Below are 17,613 nucleotides of genomic sequence, written 5' to 3' on the forward strand. Positions count from 1 at the left end.
CATCTCCATCGCGATGCCCATCAATCTCTTAGTCTCCTTGCACGATCCCTCAATTGTCTATAATTTATTAATGTAGACAAACGCTTGACCATATCTTTGGCTACGATACAGTGATTGATGTTGATGTTAATAATCTAACTCGAAGATAGATCGATCAACACGGTCTTAATAATGCGACAAGGCGAATGTTTCTTGAATCAAACTCAATGAAGATATATAAGAGATTTCTAAAGTAACGTATAATGTTGATTTTGGAAAATCGACTCTATGTGCACACATCTAAATTGATCTTAGTACTTCAAAACCATTGATGGTGAATAGCAGATTATATCCCACGACAAGTTTAGACGCCGTTCTAGATGCAACGGGGATCGCTCACCTTAATCTGATAATTAATTGAAACGGTCTGCTGTGCGCAAATAGAAATACACACTCCCCTCTCCCCTCCATGGCTAAGCGACCATGTCTGCACGACCCCATCTTCAGTCTTTTGACATTCGCGCCCATTTTAGAGGGATCGATAGTAACGAATGATACAAAATCGAAACACATATAACGAATAATATTAAAATTTCGAAACATTTTTAATAGTTACAAATAATAATTGAATTGAATATTTAATAAGCTTTATAAAATGGAAGATCGTGATCGTTTTTGAAATAGTTTTTAGGTTTACAAAATGACCTTCGAGCGACATAAAAAACGTCTGTGACAGTAGAATGTTGTTGATGATTCTTTAATTTTTAATTTATTAAAAGAAGTGATAATAATTCTTCAACAATTTTGTGGCATCTTGTTTATGAATAAACCATAACTATGGCTGCGGTTGCTAGAAAATCTGTTGTTAGCTTACCCACACCGAAATCTGACACGGTAAGTACAATTTCCAATATCAATAACACATGCTTGTTAATGACTGGATGAAAATGTGTTTTTTTTATTTATTGCACTAGATGGATAGACAAATTGAGGGTTCACGCCCATCTATCCATGCTCGGCCTAGGTTGTGTTAAGTGGTCACCGGAATCCACATCACGACGTAAATGCTGCCGCCGTCTCATCCCTATGAGGTTGAAATCTCAATTTTATTGTATAATCTATTCCGTCAATCCCAACTTTTGAATCAGAATCATGACTTGGCGGCAAAAATTGGCGAGATGATACCCATCATAGTGGTAACTTACAATACGCTTTACTCTCAGTTATTACGCAAATCAAAAAAATGCGAATTTTTTTTTTAAAAATTTTACATTATTTTATCAAAGGTCATTCATTCCTTTATTTGAAGTAAACGTAATCAATTATTAATAAAAATCCCGGAATTGAGCTTCGTTTTTTGAAATAGGTTAAACGCTTGGAAAATATTTTTTTTTACAAAATAACTTTTCCGCATATCTTTTATCCCATTATACGTTTGCAACTATACTTTTTATTGAACAAGAAAACATTTAAACCGTGCCCTTGAATAAATATTAGCATATAGTATCCAAACTTGTAACTTTAACAACATAACTGTCAATATAAAAAGCATCTAATTTAAGGTCTACAATTGATGCGCACCCCACATTACAATTTAATTGCAACTACATGCAATGCAAATTTGCATTGTAAATATAGATTTAAAACACCACATTTGAATATCCGTAATCTGTAATATGTACAAGCAAATAAATAAAAAACTATAATAACGTTTGCAAAATATCTAGAAACATAATTATACCAAGCAGCCTACTCAAATTCACATCAACAGTAAAATATAACTATCTCCATTCCTTGTGGACGTCAACGATAAAACACTTGCGCCGCATTTGTCAGAAACTCCAAATCTTCAATGTAGGACCGTTGGCGAACATTCTCATAAATATACATCTGTCATAATTCAACACTGTATCGTCTCCTTGCACAACCGCAGCTCATATTATGTCCGTTTAGTTTATTTTAAATGATGACCTTTGATATTAAATATCTCTTGTTTCATTTCTATCAAAATTATCACAACTTATTCTAGATTTTGCACATTTTTTTTAGCTTTACTGTCATTTATTAAATAGTAGTTAACCATTGTCATGTTCGATTTACACAAAATCTTTCGACAGACGGGCAGTTTTTTGTTTTTATTACCATTTATAATAACATGACGAATTGACGGTAATCATGATGATACAGCGGCGAAAGTCCGGAGATGCCAGAAGGCCTTCACTACAAGAGCTGGAGGACCTGATTAACAAGCCTTCAATACCATTGAAGCCTATCGGAAATGGAGGTCCGCCAGCCATTGTTATGGTAGAAGAAAATTACTCTGCTATTGAAGGTTAACTTTTAAATATTTTCTATTGAATATAATTAAATTCCATCAATTGAGTCATTAGGTTGAAATCGTGTCAATTTCGATCTAATGTGCAATTTTGCTCTGTGATCACCAAACCATTCAAGACATTACAGATCCCCGATAATTACTTTTACAAATTTGCTAGTATCTAGTTAATGTATTTTTGTATTAGATAAAGGCGAAACGTAAAAAACAATTTTCAGATCAAACTGGCTACATCACCATACAAGTCGAAGGCAACCCGGCGCCAACGTTCAAGTTCTACAAGGGAGTATCTGAAATCATTGAGGGAGGACGTTTCAAGTTTGTTACGGACGGTGAAACCGGTCTTATTACTTTGTGCATAAGGAAAGTGAAGCCCCACGATGAAGGAAAATACAAAGCTGTCGTCAGCAACATCCATGGCGAGGATAGTGCTGAGATGCAATTTTATGTATCTGGTAAGTTTCACGTGCAAATTTAAACTCACAACTGTTTAAGTGTGTCAAATAAAATTTAGATTAGGTCTTTTTCGAGTTTTGGACTATTACTAAGGATTATTAAAAAATAAATTTCATTGAAAAAGTGCGTTACATTTATTTATATATTTAGATGCCAGTGGTATGGACTTCCGAGCCATGCTTAAAAGAAGAAAGTATGCCAAATGGGGAGAAAAGAAAGAAGATCCAGATTGGGGAGATCTCAAAGAAACTGAGAAACCTATCCCCCCCCTCAAAAAAGTGGAAAAGGTAGGTAATCTAACTGAATTAGGATGACTTGAAAATGAGCTATAAAATATGTGGAAGCTGGTGATATAAATACTACTAAAATTATAATAAACTATTATAAATGAAAACAAGTGAAATATGTGAACATTACAAAAGTTATACAAATTTACGGCGATTTTTTAAAGACATAATAATTTGGATAATAAGTTCGTCGCCGACATTGTAGGTATTAAAGGTGCGAAGTGCAAATATTTGTTCACTTCTGTAATGACTCACAGTCAGTTAAATCTATTTATAAACAGACACCTCCATCGGGCTAATGTCAGATATCAAGTTCACGAAACTACTTTGTAATACAGATCTCACCGATCTATTGGCAATAGTTTTTTTCTTATAAATTCCCGTACGCAAATAACTTTAATACCGAAACTTCTATCCGAGATATTTGGCTGCAATTAAACTTAAAGTTTAATGATACCTAAACTGAAAGCTTTGAATATAATGTAAAAGCAGCGTATGCATCATAATATTTGCTTCTTAGGGCTTAGAAACGGGATACTATGAAGATGACGGCTTCATTGTAGTAATTTCTGAGGGAGTCGAGATGAGTAGATTCCCAGCTGATCGAAGGAGGCATTCTTCAAATTGGTCCTGGTTTAAGGTCATCAGTATTTTAGAACATTGCGTCATCTTCAATCCATTTGACATTTCATTTATCACTTTTTGAGTACTAACCTTCGACTAACTATTTATGGTCAAACTCTCGAATTGAATGAAAGGCCCCAACAAAACAGTTTTGTATGAAAAGTCATGTTCCAACAATTCCTGTCATCTATATTGTCAAATTTGTTTACATAACAGCATTGTTGTTTTAATATAAAAATTTCAACAATTACATATCCCGTATCACAACGCAGGAATGCCTGGCTGGTTGAAGACATTAACTAGTTTCTTTAAAGTCAGTAGGATTTTAACACTTGTAATAAATCAAATTTAGAAGTAACATATTTAAAATCACTAATAATCCTAGCACTTTCACCGTAGCCCTAACTTCTTTAGTGTTTTGCATCAATCTATACTGTCGTTCACGCAAGGCTGAATTACCAGTAGAATATTAAATTTAGCTTCGATTGATCATAGCTTTATCATCAACACATCTGTTTTTAACATTTTCGACATTAAAAATAACATCTATTGTCAATTCTAGGGTGTCTATGAAATAAGGCGACGTATGTCTTTGCCTGAAATTGTGCCCGACTGGCCCATTTTGATGGAGGCTGTTAAAATAAAGGTTCGATAAAATGAAGGAAATAAAATTAAACACTAAACTAAAGATATGCTGATCATTTAAAATACTAAAATGAAAAGAAATTTTATTTTGAAATGAACCTATATCAAGTATTTTAGCTGAAACACATTTAGAAAATGATTTTAAATGATTTGCGAAATCTTCTAAATAAATGAATGAGTATTGAGGAATATTAAAAATTAAACTAAAAACTGAACTGGACGTTAATCGCTTTCATCCACATAAAAAACGGATTGTAAACAGAAACCCATTTTCTTTTGTATTTTGAGATAGCTATTTTTTTATAAAAGTGACTGAAGAAAAACAATTTTTGGCATTCTTATTGAATACGATGAAAGCGATATTTGTCCAGTAACATAAATAAAAGCATTTAAAAATGAACTCTTAAAATTAACCCAAATAAAAAACGGTTTTTGTATCACCACTTCACTTTTTGGTTTTTGTCCATTTTCAGGGAATGTAAATGGAATGAATTTGATGAGCATTATTTTGGATTTTCAGTTCTGTCTCTCACAGGTTTATTATTGACGTCGGATTGAGGAGCTTCTGTCACGTCATTATAATTGTTATAATCAGTTTTTCGTTCACGTACTTCATTACTTAAGGCTGATGCATCCGGTGTTTCGCAGATTTTGGAATTTTGTATGTTGTGTTTGTAGATTGCCAAGAATATTTACAAGTACCTCTATCGTATTTTTTTTTCTTAAACTAGTCTAATATTATTAGTAGAGTATATTGTTTCAGTAGATACATTAGAAAACTTTCGTAGAAATAGTTGTTTAATTTTAAATAGGGGGCAGATTTCTGTTCCTATACTAAAAGTAGCAACTAGGTAAGGAAATATTAAGGACGAATGAATATTTTATAGAGATCCCCCCATAACAGAAGACAGTCCTTGGCTGAACTGATTCCGGATTGGCCTGTGCTCCACTCGTTCAAAAGAGAGGAGGTTTGAATAAGAAAATAAATAAACACCTTGATGTGTATTACAACAATATGCAATCTGTGGCACAGCAAAAATCTTCCACATGTTCACTACTATAGATATCGGATTCAGTAAAACAAGTATTTTCATATTCGTTTCTTTCTCAAAAAAAAACTTTCTTAATTATATTCAAGTACTCAAGTTTCAATAAAGTTTTATGGATGTCAATACTAATTTTACTGAATCGACTCTTCTTCAATAGCAATACTTTGGAGCACCAACCCACAGTACACTATAGCTAGCACATTACTCGATTCTCCTTTTGTATTTATATCAGTCGAATGGATACTTGCGTAGCATTGGCACAATATACAACTTTCGCACAAAGCACAAGTCAAATTCCAAGACCACGTTCTTCAAAATTGCTCAGAAAGTTAAAGAAGAAGAAAACAATTAGAAATTCCAATTTCTGTACCATAGCATGATGTTTATGGTGTGGGTTATACGGATGGCTGATGTTAACGCCTGGGTTAAACTTTTCACTGATTGTGTCTTTGATATACTTCGTGTTATTTGACCGTGGGTAGTTGGAGTCAAGGTACTGTGAGACGGTCGACACTTCTGCTTTCTGTTTTGAAGAGCACCTTGCAGCACACGTGTTGTTCAGCATCAAATGTGCACGTTTATTGTGAAGACTTGCATATTTTTTTCCAGAAACAAGAGTCGTTCTTGAAGCCACTCGTGGATCAAAATGTTAAGGAGGGCAAGGATAAGAAGGTGGTCTTCGAAGCCATCTTCACTAAGCCTAATTCGAAACCGAAATGGTTGTTCCGTAAAGATGTAAGTAATGATCAATTACGCGGCATTACCTGCACGGCAGACAGTCAAAAGTGAGGTAATTTAAAATGTTTTTTTCAGGAATTATTCCCTAGTACAAAATATAAGATAGTAAACGAACAAGATTCCTACAAACTCATTATCATGAATCCTAAAGTTGACGACACTGGAAAGATCACATTGGAAATCGGTGGCGTTTCATGCTCTGCCTTCCTGCACGTTGATGAACCGGACCCCACTTATACCTTCACGAAACCTTTGAAAAAGAACACCAGTGGCTACACTAAGCACGAAGTGTTACTTGAGTGTGCCGTATCCAACAGTCTGGCTATCGTTTCCTGGTGGAAAGGAGACCAGAAACTGGAAGACGGTGACGAGTACCAAATCTCAAAGGACTTGTCCGGTGTCTGCAAGCTTATCATCAAAAATGCCAAGTTCGATCATGCTGGCAAATACACTTGCAGGATTGAGAAGCAACCAGACAAAACGGAGACTGATGTCAAGATCGTAGGTAAGTTTCGAGATAAGGCTGAGATGTTTTAAGCCAAGCCCCGTAGTTTTTAAGAGTCGTGTTGAGTTGGGAATGAGTTGCTCGCTCCGGGCATTTCAATATTGTAATAATTGTTATGTTATAATCTTCATTGTAAAAATGAATATTTAAGAAAATAATCTATTACTATAAAAAATAAAATCTAATATTTAAAAAAAAAGAAGACATGCCCGCTGAGTTTCTTGCCAATTCTTCTCAGGACGGAGGCTAGTTTTTGTGAATTGGCGGTAGTTCTTTTGACGTTCAACAAGTGTGTACTTTCATTTATGTTGAATAAATTTTATTTGATTTGATTTGTTAAGTACTGTTTTGTTTTTAGAATACCCATACAAATTCACCAAGGTATTAAAATCGCAACAAGCCATCGAAAAGGACACCATAACGCTGCTCTGTGAGCTAGATGACGCGAGCGGTGATGTGAAATGGTAAGTAATCACTGCTATAGATTAAAAGTATATACTATGGTAAACTATTATGTAAATATTACATACTTCTGAACGGTATTGCTTAATTCAAATCAATTTGACATGAGTGTAATAAGCATGGGAGTTATAAACTGGATCCAAGGAGAGGTAACGAAACCAACAGTTTGGATTAAACTGATTATTCCACATCACAGAACCATGACTCTTATAGAATTTTAATATTGTATATTAAACTTTAAAACTAGAATAATCTGGTTTCTGTCAAATTCGCCTAAACCAGTAAACTAACATGCCTATAATATGAGCACTATGATATGTCTTCTTCAATCGAAAATTATGGCATTGAAGAGTGACAGTAATCGCACACCGTCGGTGTCTATAATGGCAATAAAAAATATAATTTTGGTAAAACTCACAATTAACTTAAACAGATTGGAAATGTGTAGGAAATTCATCAAATTACAAGGTACATTATTTTAGAATGTACTAGATTACAGGATGTTTGTTGGAATATAAAAATTTATATATCAATTTCTATTTGATAATTTTTATTGTATAAGACGGTACCCTTGAAAAACGTTTGTCACATTACCGCCGGTCAACTATATGTTTTCGTAAATGTCCTGTTTAGTAACCACGTAACAAGGGCTCATTAGAATACTTAGGCTAAACCTTGATATACACTTCTAGGTTCAAGAACAATGAGCCTCTGAAACCAGACAAGCGAATTTCAATTGTGAAAGAAGGTCGCAAGCGGAAGGTTATCATAAAGGACGCCAAGGTCACGGACGCTGGACACTTCAAGTGTACCACTAACGCTGACGAGACTCAGTGCGAACTTATTGTCAATTGTAAGTGTTGTTTAACTATTCTATTATGAAAACTGTTTTTTAAATCCACATCTTGTACGAGCAGTTTTCTACCGCAGAATATATATCAATCAAAATTATGGAAAAATATATTTGTTATTTATTTAATAATTTGATGAACAAAAAAAAAAGAAATAAATGGTGGAGCATGAGTACCTATTGTACTTTTAAAACTGCCCAACGTTCTTTAACCGTTCATGCAAAATTTGTAATCAATCGCAGGTTAAATGTGACCAAATATCCAAGCCATTAGATTTAAAAATATTTGGAGTAGTTGAAAAGAAAATCCCAGTCTTGGCTTATCAAAAGATAAAGATAAGCAACCATGTAACGACTATAATACAGTTATTGTATACTAAGAATGCTGGTTGATGCTTAATTGTTTTCTTTAGACGCCAATCGGTTCAACAAGAAGCTGAAAGACACAGAAGCTATTGAGAGAGATAGGGTCGTCCTCGAAGTCGAGCTGCAAGATCAAACAGCAGAAGCAGTTTGGTCATTCAACGGACAACCAATCGTACCCAATGAGAGGTCAGTTTCACACTATATAACTTTTGTTTCATACGTGAATTAAAGTAATGTTTAATGGATTAATGCCGGGAACGTGTTATGAGCTTCTTCGGACATGTCATGCGGTCTCCCAGACATGAATTAGAGAAGCTCATAATTACGGGTCGCATAGAGGGCAAGCGCGCCGTGGGCAGAACACCAGCCAGATCACTAGAGAAGAACTAAAGAGAAGCACTTGTTCGTAGTCAGTACCATGCGGTCCATGCCACCCATGATCGAGCACATTGGAAGTACGTCGCATGTGGTCGCGATCCTCAGTAGTGAGGGAACGATATAGAAGTTAATGGATTTATGATTTCAAAATAGACGTTTCCATTAAATATTGTGTAGATCCCACCGATTGATCTAATCAGTTTTTTTTTAAACAGAATTGAAATCAAAAATCTGGGCGGTGGCAAACACCAACTAATCTTCAACAAACTGGAGATGGAAGACGACGGTGAAATCTTGTGCGAATCTGGCAAGCTGACCTCTTCTTGTAAACTGACCGTGAAGAAGGGTGAATCCAAACCTGCCATCGAATGTCCTGATGAATTCAATGGTCCTGCTGGACATCCCTTCGTCATTGAGGTGCCTTATAAAGGTATGTGAAAATTGTATTATAGTCATGTATAAATTTGAGATTTGACAGAATTAACGATTCGCAACCAGAACATTATGTAGATTAAACAAAGCTATTTCTAAGCATTGCCACGGTATTATGACAATGATCATAGTTTTGAATTCGGATGATGGATAATGTATGCAATATTTTGTGATGATCGATAAAGTACCTAAAAGGTGATAGACAAACTTGAGCACTTTCGCATTTATAATATGCATAATATTAGTAATCAGATTAGCATGGACAAAAACTAACATCCGTGAATAAGATGTGGGTACATACAGTGATGTGACCATACATAATTGTTTTTTAAATCCAATAAATTTTGTAGATAGATTAATATGTACGAATAATTGAAAATAAATATTTGGAAACAAGACGAACAGCTAACTTTCTTTTAATTTACAGTTACTGGTACCCGACAAACACCAATTGAAGCGAAATTATGGAAAGACGGAAAAGCCTTACCAGCCAAAGAAGTCGAGGTTGTTGTTGAACAAGAAAAGGTTCTCTTCAAATTTAAGAAGCCATCACGCGAAGGATCAGGAAAATACCAGATCAAATTGTCGAACGCCCAGGGTGAAGACTCTAAAGATGTTAATGTCACCATGCAGAGCGCGCCTACAGCTCCGCAAGATGTAGAAGTGTCAGAGGTCTTCCAAACTTCTTGCGTTGTCGCGTGGAAAACGCCACAGGATGACGGTGGTTCACCAATCATCAAATACGTTATCGAGAGACAGGTAATTAGTGTTTAATTCGTCAGTTCTGCTAAATACATCATCGAGTAAGTCCAGGTTTCCATTGCATCTACAATCCTGGTCTTGAATTTGTTATAAATGGCGCACAAATTCACAGTACCGTTACTTCAAGTTGAAATCTTTATCATCCTTAATTACGTAAACTATAAGTATGTAAACACTTATTCAATCGCTTCTTTTTAGGATATGTCTCTCAAAGCCGGTTGGGACAATGTGGCTGAAGTACCATACGGTGAACCAACTAAGTTCAAGGTAGAAGACCTCATCCCCAAGAAGACGTACAAATTTAGAATCCGTGCTGTTAACAAGATCGGTTCAAGCGAACCCGGTCTCTTCTCCAAACCCGTTTTGGCCAAGGATCCTTGGGGTAAGGCTGAAGCTATTGCAAGATGCGTACTAATTTTCCACTCAAACTATTTAAAAAATATGTTCATTGTATTTATATGGGTTTTATATCCTTTTAAAATAGCAAAGCTGTAATTATCGTTTTTGGCTAATTTAGATACATGATTTTGGGATGCATTTGGGTTGTATGATTTTGGCGTTATAGGAGTACTGAAGCTCACACTATGCTAATGGTGTTACCGTTATCATAAGTTTTATTGCATTGATATAATTTTCCTATCCTTCAAACCGGAACTGGAGATTGCTTTAGGAGGTTTATGATATGGTATCCTGTGAGCTCGCATACCACCAGTACTTACGATAGGACATTTAAAGTTTTCATTAGCGCAATAGTTAAGGTTTCTACCCTTATGCACACCACTAAACAATGGTGTAATATTAAAATCATTTTTGTAATTCCGTAACTGATAAGCCTATTGTTGAATTCGCTTATAGCTGGTTCAATTAACGAACTCTATTACTAATTGCAGATGAGCCATCGAAACCTAAAAACGTGGAACTCACTGACTGGGACAAGGATCACGCAGACCTTAAGTGGCAGAAACCTGAGAACGATGGCGGTGCTCCCATCACCGGCTACGTCATTGAGTATAAGGTTATTAGCTAATTTTTTGGTTTTTAAATCTATATATGATCCATACAGATAACAAATAAGTTAAATACAGTGAAAAAAAAGCTTAAATACAAACCATTCGGATTATTCAAACTGACAATAATTACTTTCATATTTTCTTTTCCTGATGGATACTGTTAGGATATTAGAGCAAAATTATTGTATTGTCATCGGTTTTAAAAGCGTGTGCATATTTTCAATTTAATGGACTACCTGCCATTCTTCTTCTTCTTCTTCGTCGCTTTCTTCATTGCTGAAGGTCGTGTCCCTGAAATTTGACCGTGGCCTGTCTCGTGAGCTGTTTCCATCTCGTCCGGTCCTCAGCTTCTCGAATGGCGGTTGCGACTGACAACCCAGTTAGGGCGATTATTTGATCACACCAACGGCTAGATAATCGGCCGCGGGGTCTCTTTCCTTCTATTTTGCCGGTCACAATCACTTTGTCCAAGTTATCTGACTGTCGGCGAGCAATATGACCGAAGTAGTTGATACGTACATAATAATATAATAAATACATACCTCGCCATCTTTAAGACGCCTTATTACATACCCAGCTAATAAGTGGCCGTCTGATGCAAAATGCTATAAGCCGTATAAGCAAATCTGAAAAACATTGACGCAGCTCATAAATTTTGACTCCTGACATGTACTTGACCTATATCTACATATTTCAATGATACAAATTCTACAATTGCCCCGATATAGGATTTCTTTCAGTGTTGTAAGATATTAGCATATAGTATTGAGATGACGGCTGATAGAAGAGAATGGAAGAAAAAAAATAGTTGTGCCGACCCTACCTAGTGGGATAAGGTAGAGAAAAAAAAGAAGATCCAGGGTTCACCAAGCATTCAAGTAGACTGAATAGTGGTTAGATTAGACTAAACCCTATTCAAGGTAACCAACCTGCCTCTACTGAGTCCCGCAATAGGACAAGGGAGTTAAGGTTCATATGTGCCTATTCTTCTTCCTAGTCGGATACTCTTGGTAGGGTAGTCGGGGCTGTGTGGATGGACAGGGTTGCGTCTCGTCACCGTTCGCTTCCAAGGCAGCCCCACGTCGAGCGATGTTCTTCCATTGGAGACGGCTGTTAGCATTGCGAGCACATTGTATCTGTTACATGTACCTATTAGTGGGGGATAAATATCAATAAGAACGAGGGTCTCATTTTAAACAGAATCTCAATACTGAATTTTCTGCTACCGTATCGGTTTGAGGGAGTCCGTATAGAGTTCCTTCTTTATTTCGCGGGAAAATCGTGTTTTTGGATCACTCGTAATTAACACCACAGTTGAAACGACAGGAGTTTTATTGTTGCAGCGGCTTACACAGTTCTAAGCTAGACACATTATTTTTTCGTCTTATGTATTTTCGGCGGTAAAAAGGTCCCATGTCACAGACTATCTTCTTTTTCCCACCTCTCGTGCGTTCCGGCTTACGCGTCATAAAAAGATGCGTTCTTAAACGCCACAGGTTCTTAATCACATTAGAATATTTTTTATTTTACTGTTTTTTTTATCTCGCAGGAGAAATTCGGCAAAGACTGGGTTACCGGTAAGGAGGTGCCCGGCGATTGCTTAGCTGCCACGCAGGATGGATTGAAGGAAGGTTGCACCTACGAATTCAGGGTCCGAGCGATCAACAAAGCCGGCCCCGGTGAACCAAGTGACGCTACCAAACCCATCATTGCTAAATGCCGATTTGGTAAGTTCAACTGATAAAATTGTTTTAAAAAAAAATTATGGTTAAGATACGTACTCGTCGAATTATTATGGATAAATTGTATTTCTTACTTAATAACGAATAATAAATGAAATGGATAATTGGGCCTGCTATAAAATGAACTACAAAACAAAACCTAAAGTACCAGGTCGATCTTCGAAAAGTTGTTCCACTACTTTTACTTAATACTTATTAATAAATTGATACCAACTATATTAGTCGATAAAATAAATCAACCTAATCACGGATTACTGCACTCAATTTGAAAAGTTTATGTAATCTTTTTTGTGTATTTTTTACAGTCAAACCTTACATTATCGGTGAGGGTCTCCAGAACATGATCATCAAGAAGGGACAGGTGATAAGTTTCGATATTAAATACGGCGGTGAGCCTGAACCGGAGGTTAAATGGATGAAGGGAGAAGAGGTAAGCATCATTAAAATTATTTCTATTTGACATTGAACAAAAACCTTTTCTTTTTCAATCAAACTGAAAATGATCTAATTAGATGATATAACCAAACACTGTTTATTATTTTTTGCCATAAATACGCAAGTTAGAAAGATGTCATCGCCGTCTGTGGATTTTTTTTGGAAAGATGTCGTCTTTTCGCATTAAAAGTGTGCAATTTCCAAAAATATTCGAAATATTGAGTTAATATGCGGAATCATTTCATATCACCAGTATTTTTCTCATAAATACTGTCAAAACAGCATAGTTTAGTTTTAGTTGAATAATTTTTAGTTTACCTATATTTTGACTACTAGTAACAAAATTAATAGTTATTTTTATATTACCTTAAAAGACAGATAATGTAACTGGTAAAAGATAAAAAATAAATGTTGCAAAGATCATTATTATTATGATTAAAAATATCACATGTTAAACCTTTAAAACACCCTCCTGTAAAATTAGTAAGTTTTGAGATTATACAGTTTTAATGCGAGAAGACGATGTATTAAAATCTATCAAAATTACTCTCACTCATAAGTGCTATTTAAGTAAACTTTCATTCTTGGTACATATTGTAATACTGTTTTTGTTTTTTTTCCTCGAAAAAGAAACGCGGCAAGCCGTACACGGAGAAGGTTAGACGGACAAAAATGGCCAACGTTACACGCTATAAATGTTTCTAAAAATACACTTTATTCTTCACAATTCTACACTTTCAAATGTGGCTAACACTACTCGACTATTGTTTGATCGGTGTAATCTTGAAATATTTCGTTCAAGCATGTTTTTACTAGCCTACGCTGAAAGATAAACAAATGCCCTATTCCATCTTTTTCGCGGCAACAATCTGGGAAGAGGAATAATAATGTTGACTTCATCTTTCAAAGTGCTTCACAGCAGAAATATGTTGCATGTAAAATATGTATGAAAAACGTGCTTGATACATTATACGGGTCACGATTCTATTGGATTTTACATGGCGCATAAAAAAATGTAGTCTTCACCCAATGATTGAAATTCGATCATAATTACTGATGCCTTAAAATTTATTAACATTTTTAAAGCTACGTTTTCTCTTTTTTTTTTTGACATTTAAAATCAATTTCCACAACAAAATTATTGACGACACTGATGTGTTTCAATAACTAAAAAAAAAACTAAACAAAAAAAAATACCATCAGAGGAGAAAGTGGTATTTAGTTCTTAAATCTTCGACTCTGTATAATGTTTAAAACGATAATAACTTTTATAATTAAATCCTTCATTTTCGTTATTACACCGATTCAAACAATCACAAAAATACATGCGATTGCACAAGAACACATCGTTGTATTATTATGTGGCTTCACGCATTTTATGTAAGCTTTCAATGTTGTAACCACACTATTAAAATTATCTGTTTTTTTCTTGAGGTGCCGTCTCCCCGCGGACGTCGGCTACCATTAGGACTAACATTGTTTTGATCAGGGCTACGCGGAATAGGAATGCCGTTGATAATTTCTTTTACATAAATAGAAAAACTATGGAGATTTCAAAACATTGAAAAATAAATAACGAATATATAATAATAAGAATAAAATAATATATTTTTTTGTGTCACCGCTTTAAGTATTTTTACGCTTTTTTTTCGCTTAGATTGATTTCCATTTTCTTTATAATCCTCCCTTTGTTACCGGGTAGCAGTGACTGCTAGTGTATTTTTTTAATGTATATATACCTACGTAATGTGCATTTTACAATACATTGCTGTGTAAGATGAGCGCGGCACATGTACATAGTTGAAGTCTCCATTATATGTTAATATCTGTCGTTTCACTTTTCAAGCGGTAACGCATCACTAGTTCGTTGTAAAAATAGACCAGGCAGTGCCATCATCGTGTGGCCTTACAATGCACACTACCATGCTATACTGCCTATGCCTTTTAGATAGAAAAATAAAGATGTAGGCATTAGGAAAACATGATAGGTTTTTTCACTTAAGCAAAAATGTAGGTTTTTAATACCTAAAGCTCTATATTTCGAATAGAGGTTAGAATAATAATAATAGTAAGGTCAATACACAACTTGACACGAACGAATCACAGGTCATAGTGCATTTTTTTACTTAATTGAATGAACATACGCAATGCACACACTTCTTTTTTTTACTGTAGAATTCACTTTCAATTTTTCTTATGTGGTAACACTCGACGGTTTACCGTCAACTATCAAAACGTATCTAACACTTTTTTCTACTGAATTTTGGGAATGCAACTCGTTTTTATTCTCTATTTATTTAATTAAGTATTTTTACACAAAGGAAATTTGTTATGAAAGACTTTCAGAACAATTCTCCCTCCAACAACTTTAGCTATCTTATTGGCACGAAGAATGTTATTGGATTAAATAATAACATTAATTTTGGATTATGATCCAAGATTCTTTAGATTATTGTTTTCCTCTAGTTTTTTTTTTCTTCCGAAATATTGAGTTTGTTGTCGATGAGTTGCAATCCCATTTTAATATTTCTCTCTCTAAAACAAAACTTATAACTTTAGGAAATTCGGGACGATGGAGACCGTATCACCATTGACAAGTACGAGAGGAACACGGTCCTCACGGTCAGAAAGACCACCAGACCAGACAGTGGCAAATACAAATTGGTATTGACCAACTCTTCGGGAACATGCGAGAGTATTGCTGATGTTGTCGTGCTTGGTAAGACACTATATATGATAATTAATTTAAAATAATATTTATTTTCTGTAATTATAAAAAGCCCAAGAAAAAATAATTAAGATATGTACTTTCTTTTTTCATAAATCGATAAAAATATATTGAACGTAATGTAAAATATTTACGGTGCAGTAGTCTTATATATCTCTTTAAGTAACTTGAGTAAAAGAAATATATTCTTTTCTTCGTCATATTACCATTATATTTGCTAAGACTCACTACTGGTAAAAAACTCTTTCAGACAAACCGAACAGGCCTAATGGTCCAATTGAGGTGGTTGACATTCGTGCCGAGAAAGCAACTGTCAAATGGCAGAAACCTGATGACTGGCAAGGGTCCGACATCACCGGATACACTCTTGAGAAAATGGATATGGTAATTCTATTTGTATTACTACAAGATACCGTTTCCAGCAAGAAACAAAATACTTGTTTAAAAACTATTGCGTTAGTAGCGACATCTTTTGTATTGAATTTTACATTATTACAAAAACTACCACTTCAGTAGGGAGCGCTGATTTACAAATGTTTAGTTTTAGGAAAACGAATATTCTGTTGATTATTAAAGTGTGTTCTTTTATTTTAGGATACTGGAAACTGGGTACCTTGTGGTGAGACTGGACCTGAACCAACAGAATTCACAGTGAAGGGTCTCACACCTAACCATAAGTACAAATTTAGAGTCCGTGCAGTCAATAAGGAAGGAGAATCTGAACCTCTAGAAACTGACGGATTCATTGTCGCCAAAAATCCGTATGGTTAGTTTACTGAAATTATTTATTGAAAAGTTAAAATATTACATATTCACCGCATTCAAGATTTGATTAAAACAAAACGCAAAAGAGCGCCAAATTCGAAGTTGAGTTTGACTTCGTGACAGTTCGTAAAACTTGACATTATTTATTTAGCATTAGCAAAATTAACAAAAATAAACAAAGTAAAAAAATGACTGATAAAACTCTGATTTTAAATTTTAGACCCACCAAAGGCGCCTGGAAAGCCGACGATCGTCGATTACGACAATATGTCTGTAACTTTACAATGGGAACCTCCAAGCGACAACGGCGGCAGACCCGTATTGGGATACGTAGTAGAAATGAAAGATAAATTTGCTCCTGATTGGATTGAGGTAAGCTATATACGTGGGTAGTCATATTTTGGGCCATATAAATCTGTGCCATTGAACTTAAAATAACAAAAGTGTTTCTTATTTGATATAAGATGTAAATAATCTATTAGCTAACCAAGATTCGCAATATATTTAGACTAGATGATCTGAATATGAAGATCATAGCTAACTATTATGCTCTGGTGGCTAGCGTAGCCTTGTCTAACTCTTAGAAGGTTGATGTCTTAGTTCACAGGTCATTCACAATTCCAGCCCCACGCTGGTTACGAAAATCTGTGGAGAACTCATTTCAAAAAGTTAAATGACAAAAACTGTTTCTTAGAAATGTTTACTATTCTTCTCTCTACTAATCTAGCAATACTTTTTCATGGATCCAAAGATTTTCCTAAGGTTCTGGGATTGACGTTGGCCTGCAAACTTAATACATCTCGCCTTCAAAGAATTGAAGCAAAGTGTGGTGATTGTCTCACTAATTTGACAAAACACTTAACGGCTGTGTTACAATGACGTTAATGTCTTAAAGACCTTTTAAGAGGAATAAATATAGTCCAATATCAACACCATTCTTATGAATGATTGTTGGAGACAATAACTGTGCTAAAAAAATGCTTAAAAATGTTTGAGTAATAACCAGATAACTTGCCTCTACTAGAAATAATTTTTTATTTTCTAATTTAAAATTTTATTATTTAG

At 34.9% G+C, this 17,613-nt stretch overlaps 1 protein-coding gene across 10 annotated transcripts in view; it reads left to right on the forward strand.

The window, feature by feature from the left end:
* The window catches only part of bent (projectin protein bent), a 155,731-nt gene that overhangs the window by 61,268 nt on the left and 76,850 nt on the right, over positions 1-17,613 (forward strand). For 5 of the 10 annotated variants that reach the window (XM_089739465.1, XM_089739461.1, XM_089739462.1 and 2 more), the window contains 21 exons: positions 2,167-2,311; positions 2,533-2,769; positions 2,921-3,057; positions 3,578-3,697; positions 4,244-4,327; positions 5,985-6,110; positions 6,189-6,618; positions 6,977-7,082; positions 7,773-7,933; positions 8,344-8,482; positions 8,890-9,104; positions 9,534-9,865; positions 10,067-10,250; positions 10,759-10,883; positions 12,428-12,605; positions 12,926-13,050; positions 13,686-13,712; positions 15,615-15,774; positions 16,034-16,167; positions 16,378-16,549; positions 16,769-16,920. In XM_089739465.1, the coding sequence (XP_089595591.1) occupies positions 2,167-2,311; positions 2,533-2,769; positions 2,921-3,057; positions 3,578-3,697; positions 4,244-4,327; positions 5,985-6,110; positions 6,189-6,618; positions 6,977-7,082; positions 7,773-7,933; positions 8,344-8,482; positions 8,890-9,104; positions 9,534-9,865; positions 10,067-10,250; positions 10,759-10,883; positions 12,428-12,605; positions 12,926-13,050; positions 13,686-13,712; positions 15,615-15,774; positions 16,034-16,167; positions 16,378-16,549; positions 16,769-16,920 (3,489 nt within the window). The remainder of the gene's footprint in view (positions 1-2,166; positions 2,312-2,532; positions 2,770-2,920; positions 3,058-3,577; positions 3,698-4,243; positions 4,328-5,984; positions 6,111-6,188; positions 6,619-6,976; positions 7,083-7,772; positions 7,934-8,343; positions 8,483-8,889; positions 9,105-9,533; positions 9,866-10,066; positions 10,251-10,758; positions 10,884-12,427; positions 12,606-12,925; positions 13,051-13,685; positions 13,713-15,614; positions 15,775-16,033; positions 16,168-16,377; positions 16,550-16,768; positions 16,921-17,613) is intronic. The other 5 variants (XM_089739460.1, XM_089739466.1, XM_089739467.1 and 2 more) reach the window with 2 other exon arrangements.

This window comes from Bombyx mandarina, chromosome A1 (genome assembly GCF_030267445.1).
Source record: "Bombyx mandarina strain Sakado chromosome A1, ASM3026744v2".
Lineage (NCBI taxonomy): Eukaryota > Metazoa > Arthropoda > Insecta > Lepidoptera > Bombycidae > Bombyx > Bombyx mandarina.